Source organism: Onychomys torridus, chromosome 6 (genome assembly GCF_903995425.1).
Source record: "Onychomys torridus chromosome 6, mOncTor1.1, whole genome shotgun sequence".
NCBI classification, from domain to species: domain Eukaryota; kingdom Metazoa; phylum Chordata; class Mammalia; order Rodentia; family Cricetidae; genus Onychomys; species Onychomys torridus.
The window spans coordinates 79,531,334-79,551,116 of NC_050448.1; the positions used below are offsets into that span (position 1 = coordinate 79,531,334).

Below are 19,783 nucleotides of genomic sequence, written 5' to 3' on the forward strand. Positions count from 1 at the left end.
GTAGAGCAATTGTGCAGTGTCCAAAGGTTCCTAAATGTATTCCATTAGTGAGACATGCTTTGAGATGCTCTCTTTATGTTGTCGTTCAGGTCAGCGCTGAACTGGAGCTCATGCAGTCTTCCTACTTGGGCCTCCTGAGTAGCTGACACTGCAGGGTCAAACACCACAGCCTGTTGAAATTATGTTTCCTTTAAAAGGAAGTAGGAATTAAACTTTTCAATTTATGTACATTTTTTCAAATTTCTGAGGTTTTTTGTTTGTTTGTTTGTTTGTTTGTGGGGTTTTTTTTGTTTGTTTGTTTGTTTGTTTTTGAGACAGGGTTTCTCTGTGTAGTTTTGGTACCTGCCCTGGATCTCACTCTGTAGCCCAAGCTGGCCTTGAACTCACAGAGATCTTCATGGTTCTGCCTCCCAAGTGCCAGGATTAAAGGCATGCACTGCTGCCGCCTGGCACAAATTTCTGAGTTCTTGGAACATAGTCTTTTAAAGTTGTTTGGACCTACCTACTAATTAGTAAACCATATTTACAAAGGCCCCAATGTAGAATACGAGCTTAGTGTGCTTGAGGCCCTGCATTCCATAACCACTACCACCACCATCATCAGTAAGGCATGAGGACATCATTATCTGTGAACCAAGAGTTTGGAAATCTCTGTATAACCACTTATTATCAACAATCATACACTGTGCTTGACACTGACAGTAGAAAACTAAATCAAACTGAAATTTTGCAATTGAGTAGTTTGAGTGGTTAGGCTTCTTCCTGTTGATTATAAGGTCTTCAGAGTCAGGGACTTTCTCATTCATTTCATATATGTCTCTACTGCCTGGTATTCTGCTTAGCCCTTGAGGGGTTTTTGCCAAGTGTATAACTTATGCTGCATTTCATGCATCTTGATGAGTGATTTCCTTCCTTATGTTAGCACTGATTGTCGAATGACATTGGACAGATAATGACTTTCATGATCCCTGAACCAGATTTGAATAGTCTTTCTTTTTTAAAATTTATTTTATCTTATGTGTGTGGGTATATGACTGTGCATTCTTGTAGAAGACTTTTGTGAGCCTCATAGGTGGAGTACTAAGCCAGCAAGAACTCTTTTAGCTTGAGAGCCACCAGTATACACATTATCTTTCTTAAAGATTCCTAAAGGAAGCAGGATTTATACTTGTGGAGTTAAGTCCATGATTGTGATGAGGAGACTGAGGAAAGAAGGCCTCAGCCAATGTTACCTTCTAGCATTCACTCCATTTAGACTGAGACTAGAGCACTCACTATTCAGTAAATCTTATTCTTTTCTCATGCATTCTTCCCCCATATGTTCATCTGTTCACTTTATTTCATCTAAAATGTCTCTCCAGAAAAGAAGATAAAATGCTTTGTGAAAAGATTATAAAAATATGTCTGCAGACTAGGTTTGATTTATAGCATCAATGAGTGAGATAAAATCGAATGCTAATGTATTTCTCCTCTCAGCCTTTAGAATGATTCCATACCCGTTAGAGAAAGGACATCTATTTTACCCTTATCCCAGCTGCACAGAGACTGCCGACAGAGAGCTGTTGCCTCGTAAGTAAATATTTCGTTTTCTTCAACTTACAACTGCGTATTTAGATTGTTTTTAGACTGGTTTCTGTCTTAGTCACCTGTTTGTTTGTTAGTTTCAGAGAGAGTGTGTGTGTGTGTGTGTGTGTGTGTGTGTGTGTGTGTGTGTGTGTGTTGGGGTTGTTTTGTTGTTGTTGTTGTTGTTTGTCTGTTTGTTTTCTTAGAGACAGAGTCTCACTATGTATCCCTAACCTGGAAATCCCTAGGTAGACCACAGAAGCCTTGAACTCACAGAGATTTACCCACTCTGAGTGCTAGGATTAAAGGTGGGAGTGCCCTAATAGTTCTCTTTTTGTTACTATAATGAAATACATGATATGGGGTTTGTGAAGAAAGATTACTGAGCTTGGGCTTTAGAGGTTCGGAGTATCCAGGGCAAAGCTCAGGCTCTGAGTAGGGGCTGCTCCTTGGCAGATCAGCCAGTGAAGTACATAGCAAGGGCAGGAGCATGCATGTAAATAAGCAAGTGATTCTGTTTTGAACCAGAAAGAGGGAGGGAGAGAAAGAAAGAGAGGCAAGCTTGCTCCCACAGCCCCTTCTGTTGGCTCAAGGTCCTCTTGCTAGACCCATCTCTTCCTCATATTGCCACCTGAAGGACCAAATTTCTAGTGCACGCCTTTAATCCCAGCACTCGGGAGGCAGAGGCAGGCAGATCTCTGTGAGTTCGAGGCCAGCCTGGTCTACAAAGCGAGATCCAGGAAAGGTGCAAAGCTACACAGAGAAACCCTGTCTCAAAAAACCAAAACCAAAACAAAACAAAACAAACAAACAAAAAAAAAATTCTAACACATGGATTTTTGAAAGGACACAAACAATAGTGTTTTCTATCTTAAATTTTTTCATTTTATTTTTATTTATGTGTCTGTGTATGTACACGTTTGTGTACAGGTATCCACAGAAGCTAAAAAGGATGCTGGAGTACAGGAAGTTGAGAGCTGCCTGATTTGGCTGCTGTGAACTCAGGCCCTCTACAAGAGCAGCAAACACTCAGAACTGCTGACCCATCTCTCTAGCTTCTGAGAGAGAGAGAGAGAGAGAGAGAGAGAGAGAGAGAGAGAGAGATCACACTGTTGTATGCATTTGCATGTGGAGGCCAGAGGGTAACACGGGGTGTCCTCCTTGATGGCTTTCCATCTTATGTTTTTCAACAAGGTCTTTCACTAAATCTGGAGCTCAGGCTGCGTGGCCCGTGAGCACCACAGATATGCCTGACTGTGACTTCCTAGCTCTAGAATTACAGGCAGATGGCATTTGGGTTTTCTGTGGGTGCTGGGACCCTGAACTCCGGTGCTCATGCTTGCACGGCAATGGTTTTCTAAGCTGTGTCCCCAGCCCCAGCTCTCGGAGATACTGTATTTTATTTAAATGTTCATGCCTAGTCCAGTTAGCTGCACACTAGAAACTAGATCAGGCTATTGGAATAGAATTGCCAGGGTCCCTGAAATGTCTTTCCTTCACAAGGCTGAGACTACAAGGGGACAGTAGGCTAGAACCACATGGACACAAGTATTCTAAGGAGCTGACGGGAAGAGAATGAGGGAAGAGACTCCCCAGTGAGGAGGAGCAGTCAAGACAAGAACTAGATATCCTAGTAACTAAGGGAAGAGACTCCCCAGTGAGGAGGAGCAGCTGAGACAAGAACTAGATATCCTAGTAACTAAGGGAAGAGACTCCCCAGTGAGGAGGAGCAGTCAAGACAAGAACTAGATATCCTAGTAACTAAGGGAAGAGACTCCCCTAGTGAGGAGTGTAGTCGCTGAGAGACCAGAACCTAGATATCCTTAGTAAACTAAGGGGAGAGACTCCCCAGTGAGGAGGAGCAGTCAGACAAGACTAGATATCCTAGTAACTAAGGGAAGAGCTCCCCAGTGAGGAGGCGCAGTCAGAGACAAGAACTAGATATCCTAGTAACTACAGTGGAAGATACTCCCCAGTGAGGAGGAGCAGTCACGACAAGAAGTAGATATCCTAGTAACTAAGGGCAAGAGACTCCCCAGTGAGGGAGGATGCCAGTCAAGACAAGAACTAGATATCCTAGTAACGTAAGAAGAGACTCCCCATGGAGGAGGAGCCGCTTGAGACATAGAACTAGATATCCTAGTAACTAAGGGAAGAGACTCCCCAGGGAGGAGGAGGCAGTCGAAAACAAGAACTAAGATATCCGTAGTAACTAAGGGCGAAGAGACTCCCCAGTGAGGAGGAGCAGCTGAGACAAGAACTAGATATCCTAGTAACTAAGGGAAGAGACTCCCCAGTGAGGAGGAGCAGTCAAGACAAGAACTAGATATCCTAGTAACTAAGGGAAGAGACTCCCCAGTGAGGAGGAGCAGTCAAGACAAGAACTAGATATCCTAGTAACTAAGGGAAGAGACTCCCCAGTGAGGAGGAGCAGTCAAGACAAGAACTAGATATCCTAGTAACTAAGGGAAGAGACTCCCCAGTGAGGAGGAGCAGTCAAGACAAGAACTAGATATCCTAGTAACTAAGGGAAGAGACTCCCCAGTGAGGAGGAGCAGTCAAGACAAGAACTAGATATCCTAGTAACTAAGGGAAGAGACTCCCCAGTGAGGAGGAGCAGTCAAGACAAGAACTAGATATCCTAGTAACTAAGGGAAGAGACTCCCCAGTGAGGAGGAGCAGTCAAGACAAGAACTAGATATCCTAGTAACTAAGGGAAGAGACTCCCCAGTGAGGAGGAGCAGTCAAGACAAGAACTAGATATCCTAGTAACTAAGGGAAGAGACTCCCCAGTGAGGAGGAGCAGTCAAGACAAGAACTAGATATCCTAGTAACTAAGGGAAGAGACTCCCAGTGAGGAGGAGCAGTCAAGACAAGAACTAGATATCCTAGTAACTAAGGGAAGAGACTCCCCAGTGAGGAGGAGCAGTCAAGACAAGAAGTAGATATCCTAGTAACTAAGGGAAGAGACTCCCCAGTGAGGAGGAGCAGTCAAGACAAGAACTAGATATCCTAGTAACTAAGGGAAGAGACTCCCCAGTGAGGAGGAGCAGTCAAGACAAGAACTAGATATCCTAGTAACTAAGGGAAGAGACTCCCCAGTGAGGAGGAGCAGTCAAGACAAGAACTAGATATCCTAGTAACTAAGGGAAGAGACTCCCCAGTGAGGAGGAGCAGTCAAGACAAGAACTAGATATCCTAGTAACTAAGGGAAGAGACTCCCCAGTGAGGAGGAGCAGTCAAGACAAGAACTAGATATCCTAGTAACTAAGGGAAGAGACTCCCCAGTGAGGAGGAGCAGCTGAGACAAGAACTAGATATCCTAGTAACTAAGGGAAGAGACTCCCCAGTGAGGAGGAGCAGTCAAGACAAGAACTAGATATCCTAGTAACTAAGGGAAGAGACTCCCCAGTAAGGAGGAGTAGCTGAGACACCAGGGACGGCAATTACTGAGAAGAATCCATTGACTTTGGCAATTAGGAGGTCATTAGTGAGAGAAATTGCATTTGCCTACGCAGAGTGAGGTTAACCATTATTTTCCTAGCTATTATTTTTCCATTTAAAAAGGAACAGAGATTTTTAAGGCAAAGAAACCAATTTTTAAGTCAATCAATACACAAGTGTGTTGTACCTGGGCATGGGAGCAAATGCCTATAATCCTAGCCTTTGGGAGGCTAAGGAGTGAGGACTGTGAGTCTGAGACCAGTCTGGACTACAAACAGCAAGACCTTGTCTCAAAAAATACAGTGAAATAATGAACATTTTTATTGTATTAGGATAATAAATTTATACTAAAAAATTAATATTTCTTTTTTAATGATTTATTTTTATTTCATATACATTGGTGTTTTGCCTACATGCATATCTGTATGAGGGCATTGGATCCTCTGGAACTGGAGTTACAGCAACTGAGAGCTGCCATGTGGGTGTTGAACCTGGGTCCTTTGGAAGAGCAGTCAGTGCTCTTAACCACTGAGACATCTCCCCAGCCTACATATATTAATATTTCTTATGTCAAAACCAGGAACTACAAGATCACACAGTTAAAGGTTTTTTTTAAATATAGATTTTTAAAATCTTAATTTATTTTTATGTATGGGTGTTTGTCTGCATATATCTTCAGTGCTTCAGCAGTCAGTGCTCTTAACCACTGAGTCATCTCTCAGCCCCCAGTTAGGTTTTTTTGGTAAGCTTTCATTAAGACTTAACTCCACACAGGGTGCAAGCAAGCTCCAGGACATAGACATAGAGGGATATGCTGGAGGATCTTGTTTGATTATAGTATATGTTTTTACAGTATATTTTTCTGTTTCTGGCTGTGGTGGAATGAACAAATTTTTAATAATGTGGAGTTCTAATACCCAGGAGTACTTAATGGGTTTTGTTTTTAATTCTCTTTCAGCCTTGATATGACTTACAGCTTTCTGGAATTTGCTTATAGACTCATAAGTGGAGACTTGAACTATTCCCCTAGTTCATATGGCTGTTTTGTCATCTTTTATGCCTCCTGATAAATTTTTCTTTACAAGCCAGTGATGAAATTTGAACTTTGGTTCCAAGGGAGTTTTTGTACTGGTCAGTCATCCATTATATTGATGTCTTAGCCGGACATTGACTGACAAGTGAGTCTACAGGAAGCAGTCCAAGCAGAAATAATTAGGTCTCTCCCACAATACAAAAGTCTCATGTTTTAGCAAGTTTTCTTACTAAAGCTGTGCAGTCTTACTGTTATAAAATGACAGTACTACTATCTATCTTCAGGTTATTTCAACAATTAAATGAGAACTTTAAAAACCATAAAGTGCTGTAGGGTTTAGGTAATATTAGTTTTCCTGTCTCATTCCCTGTCTCCTACCAGAGTTTGTTTCTCTGTGTTGCATTCTCAGGGATGAGGGAGGCCAGAAGCGATTGCTTTTAGCTTTTACCAAGTTCAGTGCTGTTGTGCTTTTACATGAAATATGGCTTGAGGCTCTGGAAGTCTGAATTTTAAAAATGAATTTAGTTTTTATATATACTTTCTGAGTATAGTATAAGATATAAAATATTATAGCTATTGAAGGAAACCGGTACAACCTTCTCTGTTAATAGTTATGTTTTTAAAAATTGAAATTTATAGCCTACCTTGGTTCAGCATGGAATTAGTCATTCCTTGCTGCTACAGGATGTTACATCAGGAGTTCCTGGGTTGGTGTCCTAGCAGCCAACTTCCTGACTAATGAAGTCTTCACAGAGCTCTCAGTTTTAAAGGAATTTGTTGAGCACCTACTGTGCATTGGACACTCTAATAGGCTTAGCTCTAGATTATTGTTATCTAAGGACTTGGACTAATATATAAGTACTTGAATAAAATTGGTAATGAGATCTTAAACACTAGAAAAACAACACTCAGGTGTGTAAATGTGATCAAATAAGGCAAAGAACTTCATTTACAGCCAGAGCCTTGGCTTCCTTGGTGAAGTGTCACAGATGGACATAGTAATAACTGAGTACAAGTATGAAGAGGGGTTCTGGGAAATCCCCCAAGACATGTCTCTCTCTCTATCTCTACACTACTTGCTGAGCTTCAAAGAATGAGAATTAATAACAACTCACATTAATAAGTGCTTACACTGTTCATCGTAACAACTCCATAGCAACTCCTATAGGGTTTAGTGCATGGTGAATAACTGACAAAGCTCTTTTTCAAAACCACCTCAGCGTGACTTTAGAATTCCTGTTCTTTCCCACGATGCCATCCTGTTCCCAGACCCCAGTATGGTCATCTGACTATGCAAATACACTGAATAGCTTTCTCTTACCTTTGTTCTTGTTACTTTTTAACCCTATTTTTAATTTTCAAAGCTAGGTTTAATTTAAAAATATTAAAACTGGTTTGTGCTGAAATAAAACTCATTCTTACCAATTTTCCCTTGCAGCTTTTCATCATGTTTCTGTTTATCCAAAAAAGGAGCTTCCTTTCTTCATCCACTTTACAGCAGGACTCTGTTCTTCTACAGCGATGATAGCGTTTCTCACACACCAGTTTCCTGAAGTCATGGGTGTTTTTGCTAAAGCTGTGAGTATGATCTCAAGGACTTGTGTGGAGTATTTGTAAAACTGCACAGGAAAGCAGCTCTGATCTGTGCTAGATCACACGAGCAGGGAAAGACACTTGGAAACAGCAAGAACTGCTTTGTGAAGCTTCTACTATAAATATGTCAAACATGAATTCTGGTGATGTGAACTTACTTCTGTTGCTCAAAAGTTAAGAATACAATGCTATAACATTATAAAGCTGGCCTTTGTAATTACTTTTGGTGATGAAGACAGCATTCCTTACCAACTAAAGAATAATCCAATTTTTCTTTATCTTTAATGTATTTTCTTGTCTTGGCTGTCCCAGGTTGGCCTCGAACTCACAGAGAGCCTGCCTCTGCCTCCCGAGTGCTGGGATTACAGGCGTGCGCTGATGATTGATATTAAAATGATAGCTCGTTTCATTCTTCTACACAGATATATTAACTAATCACCAAAAATAATTTTCTTTTAATAATTTTCATTTAAAAATGCATATTTCTTGGGGGTTGGCAAGATGGTTCAACAGGTAAAGGACTTGTTACTATCTAAGCACTCCAAGTTTGAACCCACATAGAGGTAGGAAGAGAGAACCAAGTCTACAGAGTCGTTCTTTGACCTTCATACACGTCATGACACATGTGCCTCCCCCATGGTGCAAGCACAATAATAATAAATGAAGCATAAACAAGTAAATAAAAATGTATATCCCTTTTACAGCCTAGCATATTTACCAAATAATGGGTTAAAATGCAAAAAACAAGTGTTGTTTTATTATATTCCCAAACATAAAACATGCACTGAGAGCAATAGAAGGACCAGTTTACTTGGTAGTATATTTCCTATATCTATGTGCTTCCATGATAACTACTGTTTTACTCACAGCTTCTTTTCCTGCCGTAAGTGTAGTTGATTTTAGCCAACGGTGCTGGCACAGGCACTTAATTCTAGCACTCAGGAGGCAGAGGCAGGCAGATCTTTGTGATTTTGAAGCCAGCCTGGTCTACAGAGCAAGTTCCAGGACAGCCAGGGCTACACAGAGAAACTCTGTCTTGAAGGGGAAAAAAAGTTACTTTGTGCCTTACAGATTAGTTAGCTCTTATGGCACCTGTGCTACGGATTCAGTTTCCCCTTTCCCTGAAAGTCCACTGTGTAGTGTCTTAAAATGCCACTGTCTGTAAGCCCAGGAGTCCAGCTCCAAGCTGAATGACTTCCCACTGCTGCTCAGGGAGTGTAGGTGTAGGTGTGTGAGTTGCAGACTGACTGTCGGTTCCCTCTCAGTGTCGAAAAGGCAGCTTAGTAATGGGTTTTACTGTTGATTACAGTGGTGCTGATGGAATGAGTGCATCTCAAACTGACATGCCTCACAATGGGAGGGGCAGGGAAAACGTGGGCCAGAAAGGGAATCCTATCCACTTAAAAGCTAGAAGGGAAGAAGAAAATGAAGTGGGGGAGGCCCTTAATCCATGTGTTCCAAATACAGACAAGCAGTGAGAGATGGCTCCTGAGTTTTTCTCAAGGCAATGGAGTAGGAAGGAAGAGAAACAGGGCAGGAGAGCAAGGAGAGAGAGCTGGAATCTGGAATAGAGTTGTATCAACCAACAGTGTATTTCCTGAAGTTCTGGCTCAAATGGCTGTGGAGTGTACTCTACTCTCTATCCATCAGTGTTCATATAGTAACTGCCCTTGCTGAAGAGGTCGCTAATGGCACCAGAAGAGCCTTAAGGTTACATAGTGCAATTTCCTTAGCACTCTTAGCAGAGACTTGAGAATGAAGAATTACACATTTTAAAGTAGATGTTTCTCTTTTTTTTTTTTTGACCCAAAGTTACTAATATATTATTATTCTAGTTGCTGAACAATAAACATTTATATACTATATTTTATTTGTATAGTTGGTATATATAATATTTAAGAAGTTACTGAGAGTGAACTTTTATAGCCACATTTTATCCCTATGGCTCTTACATGTGTATTTTAAATTTCTAAAAGCCACATACTTACTGATGAAACCTGCACATCAGTATGTGGTATGCAGTTATTCCAAAGACAGGCCCTGTGTAAAAGCTAATGGAAAATGATTGTGAATAGGCAGTCTGCCCTTTTAGAATGCTTAAATACCTTGACGGTAGACATACAGAAAAGAACTAGAGGCTTCTATTATAGTTCTTCAGTATAGCAGGCTTTCTTGGACCGCCAGCCCCCAAATCATGACACAGAGACTTATCATTAATTATAACTGCTTGGCTTCAACTTAAGCTTGTTTCTAGCTAACTTTTTTTTTTTTTTAAACTTAATCCATTTCTGTTCATCTATGTGCTGCCCTGAAGCTCATTTACCTCATCTACTGTACTGTCCATCCTGCTTTCCTACTTCCTCCATGTCTGGTTGGCTACCCTCCCACCCCCTCACCCAACCCCTCACCCTACCCTACCCCTGATGGTTGGCTCCCCTTTTCTATCTGCCTGCTAGCCCCGCCTATCCCTCCTCTGCCTAGTTATTGGCTAGGCAGCATTGTCTTAGACCAATCAGGTGCCTTAAGCAGGTAAGAGGAAACAGCAACACATCTCTACATAATTAAACAAATGCAGCATATCTTTTGCATAGTTAAACAATTATTCTGCAACATAAACAAATGCAACACATCTTTACATAGTTAAACATGTATTCTACTCCACAACATATCACCACTTCATAAAGTATGGTCTATGCACTAGAAACACCACCCTCCTCTAGGAGCTTGTTTAAAATGTACAGCTTTAGGCTTTGCTGAATCAGAGTCTGCATCTTAACAGGTTATCCTACATGCATAGTTAAAGCTTGAGAAGCCCTGTTCTATCCTGTACCCAGTATGAGGGATTCGGAATGCCAGGCTAGCAGGCCACCTTATCAGGGTAGCGAAGGGGCAATATTACAGAGTGGTTATGAGCAACACTCTGGATCCAAACTGCTCTGCTATGATCCCAGCTCTGACACTTAACTGTCTATGCAACCTCATGTAAGTTGTGCTATCTTCTCTGCCCTTAGTTGTAAAGTGAAAAATAGTCCTTCATAGGTTTTGTTGGGGGTAAAAGAGTTTGGTATCTATTGAGTGTTCAGAACTCGTCTGTCTGTCCACAGTAAGAAGTAAGTGGACAGTATCCTTCCTGTTGTAATCACGGTGACCACTAAAGAGAGGCTGCAGTGGAAGAGCCTGCCTCTTTACATCTGGAGGACAGTAACAAGCCCAAATGAGTTTTCTCATAGTAACGGAAGCATAATTGATAGTTGGATGTCATTCCAATAATTAAAATATGCAGTTGATACATCGTGTGTGTAAACCACAAAAAGAAGAGAAATGTTTCCACTTCCTGGTACTGGCAAACTGCTTTGTAGAACAAAATGTTTTGGCAAGTTGTAAACTGTGTGAGGATTTTTCAGTTAAATCAGATCTATAATGACAATATAAAGTAGAAACTGATGAAATATACTTGTCCTACTTCTTAGTAAGGCAAAGCCACTTAAGAAAACTTAGCAAATTCTTATCTCTTCATCTTCCTACCCCATTTCTGCCCCCCCCCACTTTTGTTGTTTTTAGAGATCGGTCTCACCTTGTTGCCAGGGTAGGTCACAAACTCATGGGCTCAAGTGATCTTCAACCTCAGCCTTCAGAATACCCCTGACTATAGGCATGTGTTACCGTGTCTGACTAAATCTCAATTTTTTTGTTATTACCATTTTATCTTATTTTTCTAGTCTCTTTTTATTTTAGGCCACATGCTAAAGCAAATTCTATTTGAATTTCTTAAAATATATTTATTATAAAATGTGTTTTTATAATGCCAGGCATTGGAGATTAATGATTTGGGGTATTTTATTTTTGAGGCAAAGTCTTGTGTATGCCAGGTGTTCTGGAACTCACTATCTAGTTAAGGATGACCTTGAATTCTTAGGGCTTTGAGCATGGTAAACTAGCTCTCCACAAACTGAGCTACATCCCCAGCCCTAAGATTAATGATTTTTAAAATCCTCACTGTGTATCAAATGTAAAGAAATGGAAGAGAATGAAGGAGCTAGAATGACTATTGGTTTTAGCACACACACACACACACACACACACACACCCTTTTTCCGCGCTATAAAGCTATGTGGAATCACTTAGTTTTAAGCAAGTCAGGATATTTTTCTCCAGACTAAGATGAAAACCTCATCTGACATTATGCACAGAGCAATGAAAAGGTTGCATAAATCCCTGAAGATGTGGAATGTACTGATACCAGAGCTGATATTCTCCAAGGCCAGGATTCCTGAAAAAGGAAAAAGTGCTTTTAAGTGGTAGGTCATTTTCTCACCTGCTTTGAAGCCTGCTGGGTTAAATCTGAGGGTTCAAAGAAAGGGTAGCCAGCACACCAGCTCTGGGAGTCTGACTCTGCTTATCTGAAAGGAGTGTCTCTTTAAGAGCAGCACCACCCTCTGCTTAGCAGCTGGTCTTCACCCACTCTGGCCCCTTTCAATGCTGCAGAAAGCTTTCTTCTTAGCAAGGCTTGGAGGCTGTTATCACAAGACTTAAAGATGCTCTGCGGGGATCTCACTAGCTTACTGATGAATTCAGGCTTGAAGCTGTGGCTCTGGTACTTTGCATCAAGAAATGTGTTTGAGTGCCAAAGTCCGTCATTGACTTTTAACTAAATAGGACAGTCACTGTGATGTTGGCAGAAAAGGTATTAGGGTTACGGCAAGAAAAAAAAGAATACCAAATAAATTGTTTTTCTCTGTTGAGTTTTGCTGAGAGCATACTGTAGCTGTGCTGGGGTGGGAACAGGCCTTGTCTCCACATACTTCCACTAATCTTTATGTGGGAAAATGCTGTTGGATGTACCAGTGATGAATTTCAGAGGAACTCATAATTGGCTGGCTCCACTGTAGCCAAGGCCTTACAATCTGCTTGATTAATTCTTTAAGGACTACATTAGCCAAGTTGCACGATTTCCAAAGATATAGAAGGTCAGTTCTTACACTAACAAAGGACCTCTCCACAAAATGCCTCACTGGGGATTCTTCAGGCCCTTCCTAAAAATAATTAAAATTTTTCTTCCAAAATTACATTTTAAAAAATAATAAGCACATGTAAATGCCAAATATCTTTTACTGAATAGTGAAAGAACTTTGGAGAAGGTTTATCTACTATCTCGTTATTTTCCCCCAAGGGGCAAAGATCAGTTTAAAAACTAGGAAGTTGCTAAACAATTATAACCACATTAGTATGTAAATTTAAAAAGATATATGACTATTTTGAAAGGTTCTTTTTTTTTTTAATCATCATAATCGGTAAATGTGAAAGTTGTTCATAGGTGAAAGAATATTTCCCATATTCTCCATTTGACCTAAACCTATAATTCTTCTTTGCTTAATAGATAGGATTGCATTCAGAATTGTGATTGACAGCTGGGGTATGGCTCAGTTAGTCAGAGTGCCTGTCTACAATAAACAAAGCCCTGGACCTGACCGCCGGGAGGTAGAGGCGGAAGGGCTAGAAGTTTAAGGTCATCATTAACACAGACCAAGTTTGAGGCCAACCTGGGCTCCATGAGACCCTACATCAAAAAATGAAACCGACAAAGTAAGTTTCTTCCACTTATTTGCAAATTAGTCTGTAAATTTTTTTTTTTTTTTTTTGGATTTTTTGAGACAGGGTTTCTCTGTGTAGCTTTTTTTGTTTTTCGGTTTTTTTTGTTTGTTTGTTTGGTTTGGTTTGGTTTGGTTTTTTTGAGACTGGGTTTCTCTGTGTAGCTTTGTGCCTTTCCAAGAACTCAGAGAGATCCACCTGCCTCTGCCTCCCAAGTGCTAGAATTATAGGCAAGCCCCACCACCGCCCAGCTTTTTCTTTTTTTTCTTTTTTAAAATTTATTTATTTATTATGTATACAGAAGAGGGCACCAGATCTCATTACAGATGGTTGTGAGCCACCATGTGGTTGCTGGGGATTGAACTCAAGACCTCTGGAAGAGCAGTTGGTGCTCTTAACCTCTGAGCCATCTTTCCAGTCCATCTCTAAATATTTTAAACTTATATTCCTGCAAAATAGTGTTCTGTAATCATACTATTTCTACAGTAATGCAGCTGAGGCATTTCCCAGAAACACTAAAGGTAACAGAACCTATGGTATGACAGGTCGATTTTTTTTTTTAAATTTTAAAGATTTTTTTGTATTTACTTATTTATTTTTATTGTTTTTACACCCCAGCTGCAGTTTCCCCTCTCTCCTTTTTCCTCCCAGTCTCTTCCTCCACCCTCCACTCCCATCTCCTCCTCCTCCTCCTCCTTTCTTTTCAGAAAAGGGCAGGCCTCCCATGGCTATCAACCAGCCATGGTATAGCAAATTGCAGTGAGACTAGGCACCTCTATCAAGGCTAGATGAGGCAAACTGGCAGGAGGAAAGAATCCCAAAAGCAGGTAACAAGTCAGAGACAGCCCCTGCTCCCACTGTTAGGAGTCCCACAAGAAGACCAAGCTACACAACTGTAACATGTGCAGAGGGCCCAGGTCAGTCCCATGCAGGCTCCCAGGTTGTCGGTTCACTCTCTGTGAGCTCCTATGAGAACAGATTAGCTGATTCTGTGGGTTTTCTTGTGGTGTCCTTGACCCCTCTAGCTCCTACAATCTTTTCTTCCCCTCTTCCACAGGATTCCTTGAGCTCCACCTAATGCTTGGTTGTGGGTCTCTGCATCTGTTTCCATGAGTAGCTGGACGAAGTCTCTTTGATGACAATTACCACTTTAGGAGTATAGCAGAATATTGTTAGACATCATTACATTGACTTTTTTTTGCCAGTCATGTTTGGTTCTATCCTAGGTCTCTGAGCTATCCAGCCTCTGGGTCCTGGGGCTCCAGGCAGTGTCAGGGTGGGCTCCCTTTCATGGCATGGGTCTCAGGCTGGGCCAGTTACTGGTTGGCCACTCCCACAATCTCTGTGCCACCTTTACCCCAGCACATCTTGTAAGCAGGACAGATTGTAGGTTGAAGGTTATATAACTGGATTGGTTTCCCACTCCCTCTCCTGAAGTCTTGCTTGGTCACAGGAGATGGCCAGTTCAGGTTCCGTATCCCCCATTGATAGGATTCTTAGCTAGGGTCACCTTCATAGATTCCTGAGTTTCCATTGCACTGGGTTTCTAGCTCATCCCAGACACTTACTCCCACCCTCCTCCACCTAACTCCAGTTGGCTCTCACAGTACTTAACTCCCTCCCTCCTCCACCTAAATATTTATTTTTATTATTTTATATTGTGTGTGTGTGCGTGTGTGTCTGTGTGTGTCTGTGTGTGTGTCTGTGTCTGAGTCTGTGTCTGTGTCTGATTATGGGTATGGGTATGTGTACAGATCCCCTGTAGCTAGAGTTACATATGGCTATAAGCCACCTGGTGTAGGTGCTGGGAATTGAACTTGGTTCTCTGTGAGAGCTGTATATGTTCTTAACTGCTGAGCCATTTCTCCAGCCCCAGATCAAAATTTTTAAATGTTTAGAGTTTTATTTCTTTATTACTGCTTCAGGTCTTTATTTGGATAGTCTGATATCCACTCCTTCCCTCCCTTCCTCTCTCCTTCCCCCCTTCCTTCCCTCCCTTTCTTCTTGTGATTCTGAAAGCCAAACTCAGTTCCTGTGCGTTGTAGGTAATTCTCTACCACTGAGCTATAGCTCTAGTTCTGTGATCTTTTAGCAAAACAAAAAGGTGCTGTCTGCTTCCTGTGAGGCATTTCATATACTTCATCCTCATTGTTTTCCCTCAGATATGTCCAGATTGAGGGGTTGTGGGAATGGCTCAATTGGTAAAGAGTTGATACTCAAGTATGTGGATCAGAGTTTGGATCTATATCCATGTTTTTTACAAAAGGCAGGCACAGGGGTACAGCTACAGTCGTGTACTAGGGAGGCAGAGACGGGAAGCTTCCTGGAGTTCAATGGCAGCTAGCCTAGCTCCAGATTCAGTAAAGAGACCCTTTCTTAAAAGATAAAGTGGAGCCGGGTGGTGGTGGTGCACACCTGTAATCCCAGCACTTGGGAGGCAGAGGCAGGCAGATCTCTGTGAGTTCGAGGCCAGCCTGGTCTACAGAGCTACTCCAGGACAGGCTCCAAAGCTACAAAGAAACCCTGTCTCGAAAAAAAACCAACCCCCCCCCCAAAAAAAAAAAAGATAAAGTGGAATGTAGTTGGAAGTTTTCCTGTGTCCTGCCTGGTCCACAGCCTCTGAGACCTGAGTAAACACACAGAGGCTTGTATTAAATATGAACTGTATGGCCATTAGCTTTATTACTGACTAGCTTATACACTTAAATTAACCCATGATTCTTATCTATATTTAGCCATGTGGCTTGGTACCTTTTCTCAGTTCTGCTTTGTCATCTTGCTTCCTCTGCATCTGGCTGGTGACTTGATTCTCCCTTCCTCTTCCCAGAATTCTCCTTGTCTGTGTATCCCACCTATACTTCCTGCCTGGCTACTGGCCAATCAGCATTTTATTTATCAACCAATCAGAGCAACACATTAACAGCTTACAGACCGACATCCCACAGCAGTGGAGAGCAAATGAGGAAGGCACCTGACATTGAACTCTGACCCCTGTATGCACATGCACAAACAGACAGAAACATGCATCACACACACAAATAAATGAATGAATGAATGAATGAATGAATGAATGAATGAATATCCAGACTTAGATGTTCATGAAATTTCAAGTTTTTTTTTTTCCCCCACATTTTTTAAATACTGAAATCTTTCAAAATCGGAAAAAAAGAATAACAGAATAATGTGGCACTGCCAGATTACTGCCTCAGAGCTTGACTTGAAGCTTATGGAAAGCACCCTTCTTTTTCTTTACATGTGCCAGAGATTCTCAAAAGCTCTCCCTGAATATTTTTGGCAGTATATTTAATCACTTTCTCAATCAAAATGATCTCAGTACCAAAGTTTAGGACATCCTGTCACTATTACTGATATATTTACAGCTTAATTGGTTGTGTGTGGGTACATGGACTTCTCAGCAGTCTTGGAAGACTTGTGCTTAGATGTTAATATGAACTGCGCATCCCACACTCATCATCATGTTTATATTGGAATCCAGCAACTTATTTGTTGCTTTTGAAATGGTTTTTGTCTTGTAGATGTATTAAAGTTCTTTAAATGGAGAAAATAGTGGGATACAAAAGAAAATTATAATTCTGAGGAATATTTTTTTAGCTTTTTCTTTTTGAGTAGAGTTTCGTGCCCTTCCCTGGTGAATTGAATTTCTTATATTCAAAAGAACTAAATTAGTAAGATTATTTAAGGTTTTTAAACACTTTAATTTTCAGGATTTTTATTTTTAAAGACTTTATATACTTATTATTTATATATATATATATATATATATAAATATATATATATAAAATTTTTTTTTTTTTTTTTGGTTTTTTTGAGACAGGGTTTCTCTGTGTAGCTTTGCGCCTTTCCTGGAACTCACTTGGTAGCCCAGGCTAGCCTCAAACTCACAGAGATCCACCTGCCTCTGCCTCCCGAGTGCTGGGATTAAAGGCGTGCGCCACCACCACCCAGCTACTTATTATATTCTTATTAGAAAACATTATTTTACAGTGTTATGGCTGGAAAGTTTGAGTCATGAAAGTTAATTGCCTATGATTTCACAATATATAAAACAGCCTTTTACTTTTAATCATGATGTATATGTTTGGTTTCAGTAATGTATCATAGACTATGCATAGTGTTATATATATATATATATATATATATATATATAAAAAATCTCAACCCTCAGGAGGCTGAGGCAAGAGTTGAGTCCAAGGCCAGAGTGGGTACATAGTTTGACCCTGTCTCAAACAAACAAATGTATGCACACACACTCACAGACACAGACACACACACACACACACACATACACACATACACACTCACAGCACCTCACAACTTATCTCAAAACAAGTGGAAAAGAATAAATTTCATACCTAGAAGAGTAATATTGAGGCAATATAGAATAGCACAATGGTGCCAAGTGCAGTGATGCCCATCTTTAATCCCAGCACTCAGGAGGCAGGAGAAGTTAGATTGAGGCCAGCCTGGGCTACGCAGTGAGTTCCAGACCAGCCAGAGCTACACAGCAAGCTTCCATTACTAAACAACAACAGAAGACAAACTGGTGATAGCCAAATAGCTTTGCTAGCTAGGAAAGTTTTCCTGTGAGGGTTGACTATAGAGAAGATTTTTAAATTAAAAAGCTCATGTGGATTGCCAGAGAAATAGAAAGGATGTTTAGATTCAAGAAATGCTTGCTGTAAGGCAGAGCTGCTGGGGAAACCTGCGAGTGTGTTGGTGAGCTCTGATGTTTTTTGCATGGTGACAGATATGGATCTTTTACTTTTAATCATGATGTATATGGTTGGTTTCAGTAATGTATCATAGACTATGCATAGTGTTATATATATATAAAATCTCAACCCTCAGGAGGCTGAGGCAAGAGTTGAGTCCAAGGCCTGAATGGGTACATAGTTTGACCCGAAAATAGCAATCTTTTACATGTTGACATCCGGTTACACCAGCAACATTTGTTGAAGATAACTTTCTTTTTTCTATTGTATAGTTTTGGCTTCTTTGTCAAAAATCAGGTGTTCATATGAGCTCTGATGTTTTAAAAGACTGCACACTCGCTTTTCTGGATATCTTTGAGTGTGTTGGTAAGCTCTGATACCTTCAGACTTCACTCTTCTTGCTAATCAGTGATTTAAGAGTGAAGGGTGCTGTTTTGTTATTTATACCAGGTACATAACTGAATGAACTACTTCAGTGTCTCCGTTTAAAATGAAGGAACGGTGGCCCTTGGCTTATAATATTTCAAAAGGAATCTAAGTAACTTAAAGAGTCAAAACAAATTTTGGTAATATAGTAATAGAGCATCTATCTGGCCAAGTGTGAAGTTCTAGTTTAGGTTGCCAGCAATCTTCCTGATTCAGCCTCTCAAGTACTGGGATCAGCCTTTAAAAATCACATACACATAACACACACACACACACACACACACACACACACACACACACACACACATTCATGCATGTCTACATGCTTGGGATCAGGACCTTGTTCATTCTAAAGGAATGCTCTATCATTGAGCTATTTAGCAGCCCTAAAAAAAAAGTTTCACCATAAAATATAAATAAATGCATATCACATTTCAACATGAAACTTCTCTCAAAATAAAATTATAAGCTTGTGCAGGATTATAGGGATAGGGTTAGCTGAAGAGAATAAAGCTCTTTTGCTGCAGTGGTTTTGGGCAGCAGTTAGACTTCTAATAGTTTTATCAGTGGGTGTGCCCCTTACTGCCGATGGAGTCTCAGAAAAGGCTTGTGTTTATGGATATTTACCAATTTAAAAGAAGAAATTATTTGTCAGTAATAACATTAAGACTGCCATAGGGGCTGGGTGTGATGGTACCCACCTTTAATCTCAGCACTCAGGAGGCAGAGGCTAGAGAATCTGTGAATTTGAGGCCAGCTTAGTCTATGTAGTAAGTTCCAGGACAGCTAGGGCTAAGTAGAAAAACCCTGTCTCAAAACAAACAAGATTGCCTTAAGGGATTGGCAAGATGGTTCAGCGGGTAAAGGTGTTTTCTGCATAAGCCTGGAGACCTGAGTTCAATTCCAGGAACCTTTGTAAAAGAGGAAAGAATGGAACTGACCCCACAAAGTTGTTCCCTGACCTCCATGTATGCACTGCTGGGGTATACACACACACACACACACACACACACACACACACACACACACACGATGCACGCATGCAACAATAAATAATTTTTAATTTAAAAATAGACATAAATTTGTGGAAAAAATAGACATAAATTTTTTTGTTCATCTTGACAGTAAGGAACTTCAAGGAAATAAATTACTTGGGTTTCATGTGATGCTCAATAAAGTGAAAGGACTTTACTATGAGCATTCTCTTCATTCTGAACTTTCAAGCATTCTGGAGGTAAAATGTGTATGTGATGCCTATGAGCAGTGTGTGAAAAAGAAGCTACTTGAGGAGCTACAACAGCATGCAGGAGATGCTGGCCTCGTTCTGTTCAATATGCTTTTGTCTTAACTTCTTCCCGAAGCCAGAATTCAGTCTTTTACTCCCAATAGCAGCAGCATTACA

General features: G+C 40.7%; 1 protein-coding gene across 4 annotated transcripts in view; it reads left to right on the forward strand.

Moving 5' to 3' along the window:
• The window catches only part of St7l (suppression of tumorigenicity 7 like), an 81,087-nt gene that overhangs the window by 56,300 nt on the left and 5,004 nt on the right, over positions 1–19,783 (forward strand). The window contains exons 13-15 of one of the 4 annotated variants that reach the window (XM_036189608.1): positions 1,477–1,569; positions 7,479–7,618; positions 13,011–13,210. In XM_036189608.1, coding sequence (XP_036045501.1) covers positions 1,477–1,569; positions 7,479–7,618; positions 13,011–13,034 — 257 coding nt within the window. In that variant the 3' untranslated portion in view covers positions 13,035–13,210. Of the gene's footprint in view, positions 1–1,476; positions 1,570–1,811; positions 1,844–7,478; positions 8,595–13,010; positions 13,211–19,783 lie in introns of those variants that run through there. The other 3 variants (XM_036189606.1, XM_036189609.1, XM_036189605.1) reach the window with 3 other exon arrangements.